Here is a 19,067-nt window from a genome sequence, read left to right on the forward strand (position 1 = left end):
TTTGGTCAACTTTTTCTTGCAGAATATTTATTTATTTATTTATTTATTTATTTATTTATTTTTGTATTTTTCTGAAGCTGGAAACAGGGAGAGACAGTCAGACAGACTCCCGCATGCGCCCAACCGGGATCCACCCGGCACGCCCACCAGGGGCGACGCTCTACCCACCAGAAGGGATGCTCTGCCCCTCCGGGGCGTCGCTCTGCCGCGACCAGAGCCACTCTAGCGCCTGGGGCAGAGGCCAAGGAGCCATCCCCAGCGCCCGGGCCATCTTTGCTCCAATGGAGCCTTGGCTGCAGGAGGGGAAGAGAGAGACAGAGAGGAAGGAAGAGGGGGAGGGGTGGAGAAGCAGATGGGCGCTTCTCCTGTGTGCCCTGGCCGGGAATCGAACCCGGGACTTCTGCACGCCAGTCCGACGCTCTACCGCTGAGCCAACCGGCCAGGACCCAGAATATTTATTTTTTTAATTTTCACAGATTATTTCAGTATTTTACTTTTGTCTGATCCATAGTATCTTTGACCATTCAATGTAAACATTTTCTTTAAAGAATGGCAAGAAAGAGAATAACTATTCTGCCTATATATTTTTAACCAGAGAACTAATACCCTAACAGTAAACTGTGTAGAAGATGCAAATAGTAACTTTCTTTAACTTTTGCTTCTTTCCTAATGCATTTTCCTCCCAGAAGGTAAAGAAAAAAAAAGTAACAGTATTAAATGTTTTATTTTCATCATCATAGCTTGTGTTAAAGAAAATTGAGAATATATAAATAAAAAGATAAAAATGATAATCTCCAGAGTTAATAATCTCTTTTAATATTTCCTTATATCTTCTTCTAAATGTATTTATATTTAAATGAAATCATACTACAGATAATGTATTTTTTTTTTCCGAAGCTGGAAACGGGGAGGCAGTCAGACAGACTCCTGCATGCGCCCGACCGGGATCCACCCGGCATGCCCACCAGGGGGCGATGCTCTGCCCATCTGGGGCATTGCTCTGTTGCAACCAGAGCCATTCTAGCACCTGAGGCAGAGGCCACAGAGCCATCCTCAATGCCCGGGCCAACTTTGCTCCATGGAGCCTTGGCTATGGGAGGGGAAGAGAGAGGAAAGAGAGGGAGAGGGGTGGAGAAGCAGATGAGCACTTCTCCTTGTGTGCCCTGGCCGGGAATCGAACCCAGGACTCCTGCATGCCAGGCCGACGCTCTACCACTGAGCCAACTGGCCAGGGCCATATAATATATTTTTTACATAATGATTTATCATGAAATACCTTTCTACTTCAACATGTATACTTGGACATTTTAATTAATATAACAGAGTTGTGTTTTTTGGAGAGTCATATTTACTTATTCTCTATTATAAGCAATGTTTCTTTGCATAGCTTTGTATTTTATGTAGATTTTTATTTCCTTAGTATACAGCCATAAGAAGTAGATTTGCTGTGTCACAAGACATTGTTTTAAAGCTTAAAGATACGTACTATAAAACTGTCCTCCTGCGAGGTAGGAATAATTTACTTTACCCAGGAGAGTCCAACTCTGTGGACAGAGGTCATTTTAATGTTTTATTCTTATCTGAGTTCTGTCTTGTGCCTACCTTTAGTATTGTGCTTTCATAGGGTCTTAATATATACTATTTTAATGACCATAGGAGTCCCACAGGAAGTAGTGCATTAATGCTTTCTGTCTTTGTCTCTTTTTTTAGACGGAGTCCATTGCCTCACCTGTGCAATGATGCTTCTTAACACAGATCTCCATGGCCATGTAAGTGCACATCATGAACTATCTTATAGAAATCCAAATATCTTGGGCTTATCTTTGCTTTTATGTTCATCCCCATTTATTCTTTCCCTCCCTTCTCTCATTCTCTGCATGGCAGGTAAGTAAATGTCAATCCTTGGGAGAAGAAGTAACATATTTCACATGCTAACACAGAGCACAAGTGAATACCACATTGTCAGCATGTATGGAGCTGTATTTTATGTGTGTTCCATACCTTCTTTCTCCACTAGATGGCAGAGGCAGAGCTTTTACTTTCGGATTTTTAGTTTTTTGTTTTGTTATTTTATTTTATTTTGGTTAGTTATTAGGTTTGATATTTACTCAGGCTGGATTAGAAGGATCATCTTTAAGACCCTGAAAAGAGACATTTTCTTTGAAGGCCAGCAGACAGCTGGCTCTATTACAGCTGGAGAGACTGTGCACCGTGGCTTCCAGAAGCCCTCAGGATTCCTCTGGTCCCCAGAGGGTTGACTGAAGGTTTATTGGATCTCATTTCTGATGGCACCAGCTAAAACAATGGTTTTGAACATCTCAAGCAAAAAAGAAAAAAAGAAAAAGTGCAAACAAAAGAAAAATAATACTTTTCTCACTGTATTTATTAGTATCATTTTAAATCAGTGTTTTTCAATCACCAGCCCATGGACTGGTCCACCAGAAATTTTGTGCTGGTTTGGGAAAGATTTGACCACCCTGATGTTGTATGAAGATTATAGACCCAGTAATCTTAGTCAAATTCTCTTATGCTCAGGGTGATTTCTGCCTTCCTGCTCCCTGAAATAATTCTCCTATTTTCACTGGTCCCAAGTGTAAAAATGTTGAAAACCACTGGTCTAGATTATCCCTTGATTGGTTACATGATTTACTTTACAATTTAAAAAGTCACTTAAAGGAATTGAAACTTAAATATTAGTTCAATTAGTTCTACTGTTCCAAAAAGACATATTATTTTCTTATTTAAATTGTAGTGGTCCTCTTTAAGAAGGACAAAAAAGAACTGTATTAAGATGGACTGAGGGAAAAAGGGTTCTACCATCAGAACAGTAAAGAGATATAGTGATAGAATGAGCACTACCTTCACAGATCTCACAGTACATCACTAGGAAGTTTCTTTTGTAATTTGAAAGAGGTGAGGCCCTGGCCGGTTGGCTCAGCGGTAGAGCGTCGGCCTAGCGTGCGGAGGACCCGGGTTCGATTCCCGGCCAGGGCACACAGGAGAAGCGCCCATTTGCTTCTCCACCCCTCCGCCGCGCTTTCCTCTCTGTCTCTCTCTTCCCCTCCTGCAGCCAAGGCTCCATTGGAGCAAAGATGGCCCGGGCGCTGGGGATGGCTCTGTGGCCTCTGCCTCAGGCGCTAGAGTGGCTCTGGTCGCAACATGGCGACGCCCAGGATGGGCAGAGCATCGCCCCCTGGTGGGCAGAGCGTAGCCCCTGGTGGGCGTGCCGGGTGGATCCCGGTCGGGTGCATGCGGGAGTCTGTCTGACTGTCTCTCCCTGTTTCCAGCTTCAGAAAAATGAAAGAAAGAAAAAAAAAAAAAAAGAAAGAGGTGAATTTAGAATAGCTTAGTGACTTGTAGACATATGTAATGTGTGCAGAGGTTATATAGCCTAAAGAATAGATGCTTTCAGGGGACGTTCTTGGATAATAGAGCCATAATATGTCTTGCAGAAATGAAAATACTGGGATTCCAACAATTCGAGCTTTGAAATGAGTATCAGAATCTAATATTCACCTGACTTGTTACAAGGATGACCAATCAGTGGACTGTCCTGACCTCTATTTTCCGGTTACTAGTGAAGCCAGTTTTCACTGCTTCTTCTCTGCCGTGTGATACCAGTTGCAACTTGGTCCTTTCTTTTTCTTCCCGCTCAATTTCTCAACCTAACTTTCCGCCAGAGGAGACGATTGTGAGTGGGCTGGTCCACATATAACATTGATCCAAGCCCACGATCCCAGAATGAGGAAACTTCTTCACATCAGATATTTTGAGGTCTTATCCACATATCAGTATTGTGCATTTATTATCTGTTGACTGAGAAAATATATAATGAAGGAAAAAAATTCAGTAACAGTTCAATTCTTATTTAAAGGTTGAGGATCTAACAGAAGTTCTATGGAAGTTGCTAAATCTGAAGGGAATTGTTTCTATTAAAAGCTGATTGCGCCTAACCTGTGGTGGCACAGTGGATAAAGCGTCAACCTGGAAACACTGAGGTTGCCGGTTCAAAACCCTGGCTTGCCTGGTCAAGGCACATATGGGAGTTGATGCTTCCTGCTCCTCCCCCTTCTCTCTCTCTCTCTCTCTCTTCCCCTCTCCTCTCTAAAATAAAAAAAAAAAAAGCTGATTGCTTTATAATACTTTCAAATAAGCATGTATCTTTTGAATCATAATAATTTGAAATAGCAGTAAACTAAGGTGTGAGGTTTATTATGTATTCAGATAACTCAGATGCTTAGTGTTCAAACAAACGCACATTTAGAACCACAGAGCTCAGATTGGCTCTGGCTTGCCCTTCAAACCACTTTTGAGGAATTGAAAGGAGATTAAATGAAGCATCTACTTCTTTTTGGCAACTGCAATATAAGGGACAGTTTATTTAAATGAACATTATATATAAATACTATCTTGAATTATGCTAATCATACATAGTAAACAAGTAACTAAGTGGTAGAACTTCATATAAGAGGGAAACAATTATAAATACAAGTAAATCTACTGTATTTCCCCATGTGTAAAACACACCTTTTTTCAAAAAGTTTGGGGTCTAAAAACTGGGTATATCTTACATAGTGGGTGTAGATTTTTTTACTTGCATTTCCCGCTTTTTCGGGCTTGTTTTTGCACTCATTGTTGAAGACAGTGATTCGTCATCGGAGATAGATGAGGACAAGCTAATGGATGGGAGTTTGACAGTGATGAAGAGTTGTATGAATTTTATGATGAAAAAACTTGAGTTCAATAACTTTATGTAATAGATTTTTTTCAATTTTCGGGCCCCAAAATTAAGGAGAGTCATATGCGTGGGGCATCTTATACATGGGGAATATGGTATATCATCTTCAAGATCATATTTTTGGTGATTATTAGTTCTCAGCTTTGTTTACATAAATGTGTTCTATATACTTAATATTGTGTGTTGTTTAGATTTTGTTTATTAAAATTTCTTTATCCTTACTTATAATGCATACTGTTACAATTCTATAGAATGTATCAATATAAGAACTAACTCTATGAAACTGTGTTTCTCTTATCTTCTTCCTCTGGATTCATTTTAAAAATAAATTTTCCTTCTAGGTGGTAAGTTTTTATCCATAATTCTGGATGTATCTTCTCTCCATCATGATTGCCTGATTTATTATTCTAGTGTCTGTCTGACTTACCAGCATGACCCTATGAAAGTGAATCATTCAGAACTTGCGGATTATTTCTAACTTCTGTCCCTGTTCACCTTCTCTTTATGCTGCACTGCCTCGGCCATCATCTCTCCTTCCTTACTTCAATGCTGGGATAATTCTCTTGGGGAATGAACTAATAAACCATTTTGCTTTTCATCCTTACATCGTGTCATAACAGGAATACAACAGCATGACCTTTCTTAGAAGTGCTGGGACAAGCTGTCCTCATGCTCCCAGTGGGGGGTGGCATAACTTGGGAGATTCATTTCTTTTGACTGTTCTTTGTGAATCTTTCATGTGGGTTTCATTGACTCAAAGGAATGATGCATTGGGAATGCATTGGTATTGGCCTTTTGTTCTTCCTGCTAATTTTCTCAACTAATAAAAAGATAGAATGTATACTAATATAATAAATCTAATAGTGTTACATGTTGAATGCCTTTCTGTCTTTCTTTTTCTATTTTTTTTTTTTTTTTTCATTTTTCTGAAGCTGGAAACAGGGAGAGACAGTCAGACAGACTCCCGCATGCGCCCGACCGGGATCCACCCGGCACGCCCACCAGGGGCGACGCTCTACCCACCAGGGGGCGATGCTCTGCCCATCCTGGGCGTTGCCATGTTGCGACCAGAGCCACTCTAGCGCCTGAGGCAGAGGCCACAGAGCCATCCCCAGCGCCCGGGCCATCTTTGCTCCAATGGAGCCTTGGCTGCGGGAGGGGAAGAGAGAGACAGAGAGGAAAGCGCGGCGGAGGGGTGGAGAAGCAAATGGGCACTTCTCCTGTGTGCCCTGGCCGGGAATCAAACCCGGGTCCTCCGCACGCTAGGTTGACGCTCTACCGCTGAGCCAACCGGCCAGGGCCTTTCTTTTTCTACTTTATTCTTTCATTCAACAAGCTCTTAGAGTTTATCTACTCCATTCCAAGTTCTGTGCCATTGGGGCGAGGGTCAGAAACACATGGGACACGTGCATGGAAGCCAGATCTTGTCTCTGGTAGAGTCAGCCAGCTGCCCTCCGTTAGTCAGGTTTAACTGAAGAAATGGTGACAGGCGACAGAGGCGCTTTGGTGGAAAGACATTGGAGAGAGCGTTTAATCCCACATTGGATTATAGTTCAACCTCACTAAGGAGGCTAGAAAAAAATAATCTGAAGTATATTTTGGGGAGAGACTCACTCAGAGTTATAGTTATTTCATTGGAACTAAGAATGGCAGTTCCCTTCAGTACCTATTTTTGAAAAATATGAGTGATTTATCACGATCTTAGCAATAGTATTGACTTGCTTTTCCTTGTCTGCAAGTGGTTTATTTTCTTAAATGTTTTATCATTGTGGCCACATGCCTGATCTGCTAAGTAACCTCATTTTTAAAATGCCTCTTCATCTGTGAAATATATGCAAACTAAACTTGCACAGACAGGTAAATTTCTATCAAATCAAACTCTATAATTTCTTTTTCTCTTGGTATAATGGAACTATGTTGTATTGATTTTTGTTTGAACTGTCAATAAGAGTTGAAAATCTTTTTATTTAAGCCTGCATTTTATTGGAAATATGAATAAAAGAATCTGTCATGTTAGAATAAATTTAAACCTATCTCTTTTCTGGATTTACCTTCAAACCTGCTCGCCCTGTTGACTCCAAGTAGCTCTCTTGTCTTCAGTCCAGGCTTCCTGGCTGGATTGTTCCTGAGCCTGACACCAAGTGGTGGGGCTGGCACAGCAGGCAGGGACCGCTCCAGGGACGGACCGAGGTGGGAGGAGGTTGTAGGCCTAGAACTGAGTTGCAGTGAAGAGTGGGACAGTAAGTCCATACTCGTTTGGCCAATTGCACAACTAAAAGTTAAAAGATATTTATAAGACAGTGGCTGCCCAAGGTCAGGCCATGGTCAGAAGCAGTAGCCAGGACACTTTTTAAATCAAGATTTGTGACAAAATCTACCCTTTAACACTATGGCTTGGGATTTTTAGTTGCTCTTTTACCCGAAGTGTCTCTCTGCCTTTGCCTATTGGCGGGAGCCAGCCCACCCTGTGCAGGGGCTGGAAGGGGGTGGAAGTATGGTTCTTCGGGAGTGGTGGCTCCCTCTGCCTCTGGCTGGCACCCTGCAGGTGCTTTGTCTTGGGGGTACTCCCGCGCCTGCGGAATGTCATCCTCAGTGGTCTGGGCTTAATGCAGAAGTCAGGACCTTAACTGGCCTGTGTGTGTGGGTTTATAAGCAGTGGTGGGATTCAAATAATTTTATAGTTGGTTTTCTGCCCTAATGACAGTGTTAAGTATTAAAAAACAATATCTCTAAAGATAGTTTATTATTTAATGTATTAAATACTTAAGTAAGTAAGAAGAAAAGAGGTACATAAAACTAGATTATAAGAAAGAGGTACATAAAACTAGATTATAAGAAAGAGGTATTAATGAAAAAATATTAATGCCTAACAAAAAACAAAACTGTTAAAATATTTCCATATTCCTTCTTGATTGGTGTCCTCACTTGCAATTTTTTTCACCTATGGACAGAATGGGCATTACTGCGGCACTTGGAATATGCTGTTGCACAGAGGAACAAATGTAAATAGTGGTTTCCACATTGGGTGGTTGCCCAGGCGCCCACCTTAGAGAGAGAACCCTGATTACAAGTGCCATTTTAACAACCTGTTTGCAGAGCTCAACAAAAAATTAGGTATCAGTTCTGCCAAACTGGTGAGAACCAGCTGAATCCCACCACTGGTTATGGGTTGGATAAGGGGTGAAACCAAAGCTAGTACACCATACTGATGTAGGGAAGAAAGAGGTCAAGAAGTGAAGTGTAGGTTTTGTAACAGAACAATGTAAAAAGAGAGATGTGTACCTCAATTTGAGACAGGCCATAAGAATTCATTATTTTTAGTCTGTAAACTGCATTGATAATTGTGAGTTTCCAATTCTCAGATTGTCTCTCTAGGAGCCTGGAATTTTAAGTAGTTGGTAAAATATGTGGTTTATTATCAGAAGTGGAAAATGAGTATTGGAAGGATTGTTATTTAAAAATTTCAACTCTTTTACTTTTTATATCGTGCTATTTTATAGTTTCGCCCTCAAACATCCCACGAACTTCCATGAGGTTGAGAGATAGTTAATGTCCTCAGGAAACCTGCATGTCTGTGATTGTCATTCTTGTAACTGGCAGCTGCCTGAAGTGCGTTTTCCCTGCTGCCTCCCCTTCCTCCTGTGGAGCTGTCTTCTCTGTGCCTCCCCTTCCTGTCTGTGCCAGCCCATGTCCTCAACCCCCTATGCCAGTTAAGCCATCCCTGGGATTCATTTTTTTCCCTACCTGGGCCTGGGTTGTAGATTCCAGCTTTGGTTTTAATTTTCACTGAGCCAGTACCGCCTCCTTGCCGTGAAGGCCTCTTTTCCACCTCCTTATATATTTTTTAGTTAGAAGAGGGGAGGCAGAGACAGACTCCTGCATGCACCCGACCAGGATCCACTCGTCAAGCCCACTAGGGGGTGATGCTCTAGCCCATCTGGGGTCCTTGCCCCATTGCAACAGGAACCATTTTTTAGTGCCTGAGGTAGAGGTCATGGAGCCATCCTCAGTGCCCAGAGCCACTCACTCTAGTAGAGCCATGACTGCAGGAGGGGAGGGAAGAGAGAGAGAGAGAGAAGCGAGAGGGAGAAGGAGAGGGGTGGAGAAACAGATGGGCGCTTTCCTGTGTGCCCTGACCAGGCATCAAACCTGGAACTTCCACGCGCCGGGCCGATGCTCTACCACTGAGCCTGTTGGCCAGGCCTGGTCTTTCTTACACCTGATTGGGATCTCCTAGTGACTCTCCAGAGTGACTTCCAGGCTCTCATCCCTGGGAGCTTCTCTGTGATACTGAAAGCTCACTGAAGGTCAGACCTAGATCTCAGCGTGGTGAAGTGTTTCTAGTGAGGCGTGGGGTTCAGTTTTACTGTTACTATTTCTGTAGCCAGGATGAGCATGCATGGGATAGTCTGAGAACCTAACCATCAGCTGGGGAAATGCTTTTATAGGAAAATGTTATGGTTTCAGATTTTTCAATTAAAAAATAACCTTTAGAATGTAATTCACTATCAAATTGGCAACTACGTAGATTTTTAATAGGAATCCTTCTTTAAGCATGTCGGAGTTATTTGTGCACTGGTGGATTTTCTTGGCTTCTACGACTCCTCCAAATGAAAGGCTTTTTCCTTTTTTTCCTTCCCCCACCCCTCCCTCCCTGTGTACCTCCCTCTTCCTCCTCCCTCTTTCCTTTTCCTTTCTGTCTTCATTCTCTCCCTGTTCTCCCTTCTCTCATCGCCTTCCTCTCTCTAGCTCCTTCTTTCTTCACCATTATTTTTTTTTTGGTAGTTCTTTTTTAAAAAAAAATAGGTTCATACATAATGGAAACTACAACACTAGTAGCTTTTATCAATAAGCCAATGGTTTTCATTAGGACTTCATCGTATCTAATTTATATATTATTTGGTAACTACATGCCTTCTGATTCTGAACGTTATAATTTTCTGCGTGTGCACAGCTAATTGGTAGCAAGAGATAAAAGAAAGCAGGTGAAACTCCAGTAAGTCAGTTCTCTCCCTTCCTTTCCTCTGATGTTTTGGGGAGGAGGGAGGAGAGAGGAGTGAGGATGAGGGAAGTGATTGAAACCTTTGACCTCTAATCCCATTACTTCATTTAATGCCTGTCCTTCTATGACAATCAAGTTAAAAAGAGAGTTCAGTTAGTCTTTGTAATTTGATAACTAGGTCAGTGTCTTTTCATTTATCTTCTCAAATTTTCCGGGAAATATTTTCTATGAAGTAGTGATAAAATCTGCTGCTACGATGCTTCTCAAACTTTATGGCATCAGCATTTCTTTACACCCTTAACATTTTTTAAGGAACCCAAACAGCTTTTAAAAGTATTTTTAATTCTTTTTTATTTCTTTTTTGCGAGAGAGAGAAAAACAGGAAGGGAAAGATGAGAAGCATTAACTCATAGGTGCGGCACTCATAGGTTCATTGATTGCTTTCTCATATGTGCCTTGACCAGGGGGCTCCAGCTGAGCCAGTGACCCCTTGCTCAAGCCAGCGACCTTGGGCTCAAGCCAGCGACCTTGGGCTCAAGCCAGTGACCACGGGATCATGTTGATGAGCCTCTCTCAAACCAGAGCCCTCAGGGTTTCAAACCTAGGACCCCAGTGTCCCTAGTTGACGCTCTATCTACTGTGCCACACTGGTCAACCTAAAAGTATTTTTAATATTTTTAAAAGTATTTATTATGTTAGAACTTAAACGGACAAAATTTTAAAATATTTTTTAAATTATTATTATTTTTGTTTGTGACAGAGACAGAGAGAACAGAGTGAGGGACAGACAGGGAGGGAGGGAGAAAGATAAGAAGCATCAATTCTTTGGTGCGGCACCTTAGTTGTTCATTGATTACTTTCTTATATGTGCCTTCTCTGAGGGACTACAGCAGAGCAAGTGACTCCTTGCTCAAGCCGGTGACCTTAGGCTCAAGCCAGAGACCCTGCGCTCAAGCCAGTGAGCCTGCACTCAAGCCAGATGAGCCTGTGCTCAAGCCGTTGACCTCGGGGTTTTGAACCTGGGTCCTCTGCATCCCAGTCTGATGCTCTATCCACTGCGCCACCACCTGATCAGGCATAAATTATTTTAAAATAGCATTAATAAACCCATTAAATGAGTATCAGCTTTTTGTGAATAATAATTATAAGAACAAAAAATTGGAAAAAATACCATTTAAAATTTTTTAATCTCTTTTATATTTGACGTAATAGAAGAGAGCTAGATTATCTGCTTTTGTGTTTAGTCTGTTGCAATATTGCACAAGTTATGTAACTTATAGAAAATTTGCTATAACTTGTTCAAGGGAGTGAAAAAACATGTTTAGTATTACTACAAAAATAAGTTTGACCCCACGGACACCCTGAGCAGGGTCCCTGAACCCTAGTTTGAGAACAGCAATAGTATTTTTAGTTGCCATATTTTTCTCGATACCACTTCTGGTTCCTTTCTCAATAACAATGTATTGCACAGGCGGTAGGAAAAATCCCAGTAATATTTCTGATATCCCTAAAAGTTGTACTTTTAACATATTAGCTCTGCGATTGGGGTTATGAAAGAACACTTTGAGTATCACAGCAATAGCTTCCCTGTTTGGAAATTTACAAAGGATCCTGCCTTACCTGCTCCTTACACGTGTAAAAAAATGGACACCAGAGGGCAGCATAGCACAATTAAACTTGTTTGATAGAGAAGCCTGCCAAACAAAAATAGGAGCTTTAGCAGAACTTCAGAATTTAATTACCAGATCAGTAGTATGCTTTTCACCATTTATTGTAACATGTTGCAGAAGGTGGAGTTGTCATGTGGGAGAGTATGCCTGCTGTGTTTTTAATATCCCAAGATTTAGGAAGCCAGATTTTACCAGTGGATCCTGAGAGCTTTTTGCTTCTCCAAAAGCATCTTTTCCATAACGCCTCTGGACATGATACTATTAAAAATGAGAACTTTTAGGATCATTTTACCTGATTCTTTAACCTCTAGGTGGGCTTTCCTGGTCAGTACTTGACTGTGGCCTGTTAGCCGCTCTCCCTTAGGACTGAGGTTAGGTTAGGTCTTGGCTGGAGCTGTGTAGAGGGTCCATTCCCCTGTTGTTGGGAAGACACGTTCAAAGCAGAGACGCTCACACCTGCTGAGTTTCGATGGTAGCTTATATGATTTCTAGATGACTCTGTTAGGAATGAAACTCTTCATCTTAACTTTCCCCCTTTGCTCTTATTGTTACCACGGAAGTTGGGAGCTGATTATGCGCTGGGGTAGGGAGCAAATGCCACAATGTTGACAAAGCAGAAATCTGAAATTGGGGTACAAAATACATCAGGATGCCTAGTCGGTTTGCATGCTTGTTATCATGCAGCCTCAATCAAGGCACCCTTCCAGTTTTCTTTTGGACCCAGGGGGTTGGTCAAATTTGCCCCAAGGCAAACTCAAGCCAGTGAAATTCTACTGGCAAGGAGCCACACCCATTTGTTTACATCTGCATACTAAAATGACAGTGTTGAATAGTTGTAAGGGGGACCTGATGGCCTGTAAAACCTAAAACATTTCCTATCTGGTCACTTAGAGAACTTTATAGAATACCGTATTTCCCTGTGTGTAAGACACACTTTTTTCCCAAAATTTTGGGGTCTAAAAACTGGGTGCTTCTTATACAGAGGTTGTAGATTTTTTTACTTGCATTTGCCACGCTTGTTTTTGTGCTCATTTTTGAAGACAATGATTTGTCATCGGATACAGACGAGGACAAGCTAATGGATGGGAGTTTTGACAGTGATCAGGAGTTGTATGAATTTTATGATAAAAAAAAATTGAGTTCAATAACTTTATGTAATACTTTTTTTTTTTCAAATTTCGGGCCCCCAAATTAAGGTGTGTCTTATACATGGGATTGTCTTTTACATAGGGAAATACGGTGTGTCTCTTCCAGACTCCTTCCCTTGTCCATGAAACCTACTATTCCCTTCCCCAAACTCGGTAAGATCTGGTTGAGGGGGGTCCTTTTACTTAACATTCTAAACAGGAATGTGTTAAAAAAACATCTTTAATTAAATTTTTCAGAAATTATAAGTTCATCAAAGAATTTTTCTCTGAAAGACATTTAATGGATCTTTAAAAGAAAACACATGGAGAAAACAGCTCTTTCTTTGTATTAAAATATGTTTGATAATGGCAAATTAATTATTTCAAAGAACAGCCTAAATTTGTCTAGGGACACGAATCCCAGTCTAAGGTTTTCTGACTTTTTAATTACTATTTTTTCTCATTAAAGATGGTACCTTACTTGGCTAAATATTTAAGACAGGCCTGCCTAGTATTTTGGGATTTCAAATTGAATTCTTTTTGTGGGTTTTTCCACTTTATGTATTATCTTTTTAGGTTTGATTTAAAATGCCTCCTGATTTTAAAGGTACTGATCTAGAGATTCATTTTCATTATCTGAGATGTGATTAGAAACGTTGCATTGATTTTAAGGGATGATTTGTGCCTGTCTGTGCACAAAGTGCTCTCAATGCTCCCTGCCTCATTCTGTTCATGGGGAGAATTGGGAGTATCAGAAAGTACTGGAAAAGCACCGCCATGGCAGGCAGCCAGCCAGCCAGCGTGCGTTCCAGAGCAGGCCTCCTTATTGCCAAAATCATGAATCTCTTTGGGAAGAGAGTGACTAGAACCATGATGGTGTGTAAGCTTCTCTGGTGCCTATGAATCACTGGGAGACAAAGTCAGTGGTTAGCGTTAGCTTTGTGCAATGGACAGTATTTGTTTGGATAATAGTATTTCACAGTAATTGATACAATTTGGTATAACCAGCAGAAGAAAATCCAGGCTATCATAAGGAGTGTTTCTTAATGGCCAAGACTTCATTTTACTTTTACTTTCTGATACCAATGGTATAAAAACTCAGGGAGCTTTCACACATCTAAGTCAGTAAGACAATAATGGACTAATCTGACCCTTTGCTCTTTTGCTCCTAAACCTTACCTAGAAAAATTACCAGTGAATCAGAGGAGGATAATAAATGGCAAATGTAACAGCTTCAGTGAATAAAGTCTTCAAGAATCAGAGGAGGATAATAAATGGCAAATGTAACAGCCTCAGTGAATAAAGTATTCAAGAATCAGAGGAGGATAATAAATGGCAAATGTAACAGCCTCAGTGAATAAAGTATTCAAGAAGTTGCTGGGCACCTTTGACTTGTAGTAAGTCTTGTGTCTTGGTTATCTGTAGTCTCTGCATTGGTCAGACAAGTTGAGACACATGAGTTGGGTGATTGCACTGATGCGGCCATTACTGTGAGGACCCCAAGCTGTTTGAATTATTTGTTGGTCTGAATTTACATATCCACCCCTCCCCCAATTGCTATCTTTTAAATTACTGCCTCAAAGTCCAAGTGAGTCAAAATGGTGTCTTTATATTAATGTTGATAATGATGTGCTGAGAAAGTATATAAATTAGCAGGTAAAATAATTCTAAATTTAGAATGAATTATGAGTTTATACACTAAAATAACAAAGGATTTTACCATTGCTTTTACATGTTAAAAAAAATAAATAATTTTGATAATTAAATGAGACTTTATTCACACCTTATAATAGACATTCATAATGTCCTAAAAAAAGTATTTTTGACATGTTACTAATGAAGTTTGAGAAAATTAGTATCTTAGTTTTTGTAAATTTTTTATAAGTTTGATTAAAACATAAAGAGAATTTCTGTTGCAAACATTAACTATTGATATTTTTAAAATAGTCTTTTATTAGACTCTAATGACCATGGTGAGGGAAAACCTTTCCAAATGACAAAGAAACTACTTTGGAAAAGCTACTTCTTTAGAAAACAGTGAAAACTCTGTCCCCCCCCCAAAAAAAAGTAAAAAATAAACACTGTCTGGAAATCCAAAGGATTACAGCAATCTAAAGAGTGTTTATTGAAGGGGGAATAAGCAGCTGAGTTTCTATAAAAACAGTAACCTCCGTGGTGTTTTCATGTGCCCGCTTACCATTCCTCTCCAGCTCCACAGCAATCTTGAAAACCAGTAGCCTCACATCACAGTAGCTCTGCAGACCAGAAGCCTGGCATCCCTTGGAGCTGGCAGTTTGGAGCTTTTGTGAGTTGAAAGGAGAACTAGACAATTCAACCAAAACAGTTTGAGACTTCAGTGCACCACTTTCAATTATGCTTAGAATAACCACCAGAATATCAACAAAGAAATAGGTTTGAATTAACACTATAAATCAGCTAAATCTGATGGAGACATCAATAGCATACCCACTGAACAACAGCAGAATATGTTTTTTTTTTTCAAGTACAAATGGAATATTCTCCTGGATAGGTCATAAAATAAATCTTAATAAATTGAAAAGGTGTGAAAATATACCAAGGATGTTCACTGACCAAAATGAAATGAAATTAGTAATCTTAGCAGAATGAATTATGTGGAGATTAAATAACGCATGCCTAAATAACCTATGGGTCAAAGATGAAATTCACAAGCAAAATTAAAAAATACTTTGAGATGAATGAAAATAAAAACAACATAAAATGTATAAGATGCAGCTAAGGAAGTATTAAGGGGCAAATTTGTTGCTGTATTATATAAGAATGATCTCAAAGGAATAAGCTAAGCTTTTAGTGTAAGAAAAAAAACAGAGCCAACTAAACCCCCCAAAAAGCAGAATCAAGGAAATACTATGGAACAGAAATAGCAGAAATAGAAAAGTAATAGAGAAATATTTTAACAAACCCAAAAGTTTATTCTTTGTAAAGATCAACAACATTGACAATGTCTAGCTAGATACCCATGAAAAAAAGAAGATTCAAATTACTAACATCAGTAATGAAAAAGGAAACATTACTATTACCTTAGAGAAAGAAAAAGGATTGTAAGTGAATTCCATCAACAATTGTATGTTAACAATTAGATCACCTATGTGAATTGAATACATTTCTAGAAAGATAAAACTCCTGAAACTGACTCAAGAAGAAATATAGGAGTAAGCAAAAGTAAGTTTAAATTTGTGAGTACATAAAACAGCTTATTTTTCTATTTTTAATTAATTATTGTGTTATAGCAAGTGGTTGGATTCTTAATTTTTTTTTAAGTGAGAGAAGGGAAGATAATGAGACAGACTCCCTCATGTGCCCTGACCAGGATCCATCCGGCAAACTGGTCTGGGGCTGATGCTTTAAATTAACCAAGCTATTTTTAGTGTCTGTGGCTGATGCTTCGACCCACCGAGCTATCCTTAGCATCTGGACTGATGCTCGAACCTGTTGAGTCACTGGCTGCAGGAGGAGAAGAGGGAGAGAATGAGGAGAGAAGCAGATGTTGCTTCTCTTGAATGCCTCGTCTGGGAATCAAACTCAGGTCGTCCATTTGCCAAGCCGACACTATCACTGAGCCAACTGGCCAGGTCCTGAACTAGTAATTAAAAAAGAACTCCCCACAAAGAAAAAGCTAAGACCAGAAGCCTTTGTATGTGAATTCTATCAAACATTTAAAGAAGTCTTAACATAAATCCTTCTAAAAAATATTCAGAAAGAGAAGTGGAAGGAAACAGTCCCCAAAGCATTCTATGAGGACAATATTACCTTGATAACCAAAGCAGACAAAGCTACACAAAACTAACATCCCTTATTAATAATATCCCTTATGAATATAGACACAAAAATACTTTTTTAAAAAGTGCATACCTAATACAGCAACTTATGATATACTAGAAATCCCGGTGATCATACGAAATGACCACTGTTCTAGATATTATAAATTGTAATTAAAATGATTTGTGCAAAGGTATCTGCTAATTCAAACTGAATTACCCAGAGCAGGCAGCGAGGACACCCCTTTGCTTAGTGCCCCACGGGGTTTCCCCCTTCTACTTGCTTAATTGCTTAAAGTAGAGTGCAATGAAGGAAACCACTGGTGGTACATTTCTTAAGAGCCACCGCTAGCTCAATAAATAAAGGTGATTTAAATAATAAAATGTTAATTCACATGTCAAAGATCTCTTTGTACACAACATTTCTTGTGTAGATCTTTCCATCACTTTTAAGCTCGCCTTGCAGAAGACCATCAATTATTTTTAATTTTACGTCCATTCTTTCACGAACTCTTGAACAGGCAACATAAAGTTGACCGTGTCCAAATGCAGGCTCAGGTAAAAAAATGCCAACTATTAATGGATTGAATGCTATCCATGTACTGTTTGCTATTTGGATGCTGATTGGTCAATAATTTATTCAAGAGTGGTGGATAATTCTCAATTAGTGGAACTATAATGTTTCCATACTTGCAACATTGAGAAAATCCTTTCTTGCCACGGTCAAATCGATTAGTTTTTAACTTGAAGTTTAAGGACTGACAGTGTTCACACTTAATATTCATGTCACCAGAGGAATGCTCAAAAATTAAAGTTTCTCCGTTTGAAACTGTTTTAATCCTTTTTGTGTTTCAGTCAGCATTACTCTGTCATTTTTTTGCATTTCTCTCCTGCCTTTGTTCAAGGGACTCATTTTGTTGAGACAGGCTTTTTTGTCTTGTATCTGAGACAAGCCTTGTTTCTCTATGCTCATCAGTCTCATTTTGCCGAGAAAGACGCATTTGCTCTGCATCTTGAAGCAAGCCTTGTCTTTCTCTGCTCGGTGGTTTCTTTTTGTCGAGAAAGCCATTTTTGTGCAGCTTTAGCTCCTTTTCTCTCCTCTTCAGTGCTGTATTTTCTAGGAGGCATTCTTAAAAGAAATTATGTTAAGATGTAGTTTTTATGTAAAACAGATGATTGCCAATGCAAACAAATGTTCACCTTTCCCCTGACCCGCTCAATTTACGTTCAGCCGTGGCAACTTCACCCCATTGGCTAGTACAGTTATGCAAGCAACCAATAAGCTATTGGCGACAAACAGACACTTAAGCCGCATATAATAAAGATAAAGGGTTACAAATTATAAACAATTGAGATTTATTTAAGGAATGCAAGATTGGTTCAACGGGTGAAAAATCAACCCGCTATACCATATTCATGGAATAAAAGAGAAAAGATGATCTCAGTAAACATAGGTAAAGCATTTGACAAAATTTAATGCCATTTTATCATTTTAAAAGAAGACGTACTAAACTAGAAATAAAAGGGAATTTCCTTAATCTGAAAATGGACATCTATGAAAAACTCAGAGCTAATATACTTGATGGTGAAAACAGAACTGTCCCACAAATGAGGAACAAGATGAGAATGTGTGCTTTTGCCACATGTATGTAATTATTATATTAAAGATTTTAGCCAGAGTAGTTAGACAAGATAAAGAATCAAAAAGTATCAAGATAAGAAAGGAATAAGTAAAATGATCTCTATTTGCTGATTTTTAAAAAATAGAAATCCTAAGGAATTTACAAAAGAAAGAAAAAAACCTACTAGAATCTAGAAAGAAATTTAGCAAGTCTTTAGAATTGATTGCAAGATCCATTGTATATTTGTACTAGCAATGAGCCATATGAAAATAAAATTTTATTTACAATAATATCAGAAATACCAGATACTTAAGACTAAGTTTAACAAAATTAGGGCAAGGCATTGACATTGAAAACTACAAAACATTGTTGAAAGAAACAAAGGAAAGTTATCCCATGGTCATGGATTAGAACACTGAATGTTAAAGTGCTGTGCTCTCTAAAATGATCTTAAGATTCAAGACATTCACGATCAGAATACTAGCTGGCTTTTTCCCCCCCCCAACCAGGAATTGATATGCCAATCCTAAAATTTTTGTGGAAATGTCAAACGGTTTTTTTTTAATACAGTGTTTTGAAACAGTATTTTTCATTAAAGTTTCTTTCTGTGCTTTAAATTAATTTTCATCAGAATTTGGAACTGCAGGTTTAACTATTCAAATTATGGGAAATATCTATCCTATAAGTTAATTGACAAAACCAGTTATCAGTGTTAAAACATTCATCCATCTTTCATATGAAGTCTGATTATGCCCTTTTTGCTGATGAAAGAGGAAAGGTAAATTATTTATTTAGCACTTTCACTGTAATTAATTAGATAACATGAGATAGACAAATTGTTTCATTTTATATGATACATTAGAAGGGCAGTTGTGAAAGGGGAAGTGGGAAGCAATTGCTTTTAAGACCCATAGGCGTATCTGTTCTCAGGCAGATCTTTATTTTGTTCTCAGTTAAGCTTCTGTATACATACTCCCTTAAAACCATCCAGGGCTTTGCATCCCTTTTACAGGTTTTTATTTTCTGGAAGGTGCTGCCCCAGCGTGAGGACTACTCTCTGCTCTACTTAGGGTATCGTCTTTTATGAATAAAAGAGCCTTGCAGAACAGTG

At 39.3% G+C, this 19,067-nt stretch overlaps 1 protein-coding gene across 6 annotated transcripts in view; it reads left to right on the plus strand.

Annotated features, from left to right (window-relative positions):
• PSD3 (pleckstrin and Sec7 domain containing 3) overlaps nucleotides 1-19,067 on the plus strand; it is a 619,599-nt gene that overhangs the window by 366,822 nt on the left and 233,710 nt on the right. For all 6 annotated transcript variants that reach the window (XM_066234423.1, XM_066234424.1, XM_066234425.1 and 3 more), the window contains one exon: nucleotides 1,711-1,769. In XM_066234423.1, the coding sequence (XP_066090520.1) occupies nucleotides 1,711-1,769 (59 nt within the window). The remainder of the gene's footprint in view (nucleotides 1-1,710; nucleotides 1,770-19,067) is intronic.

This window comes from Saccopteryx bilineata, chromosome 6 (genome assembly GCF_036850765.1).
Source record: "Saccopteryx bilineata isolate mSacBil1 chromosome 6, mSacBil1_pri_phased_curated, whole genome shotgun sequence".
Taxonomy (NCBI): Eukaryota; Metazoa; Chordata; class Mammalia; order Chiroptera; family Emballonuridae; genus Saccopteryx; species Saccopteryx bilineata.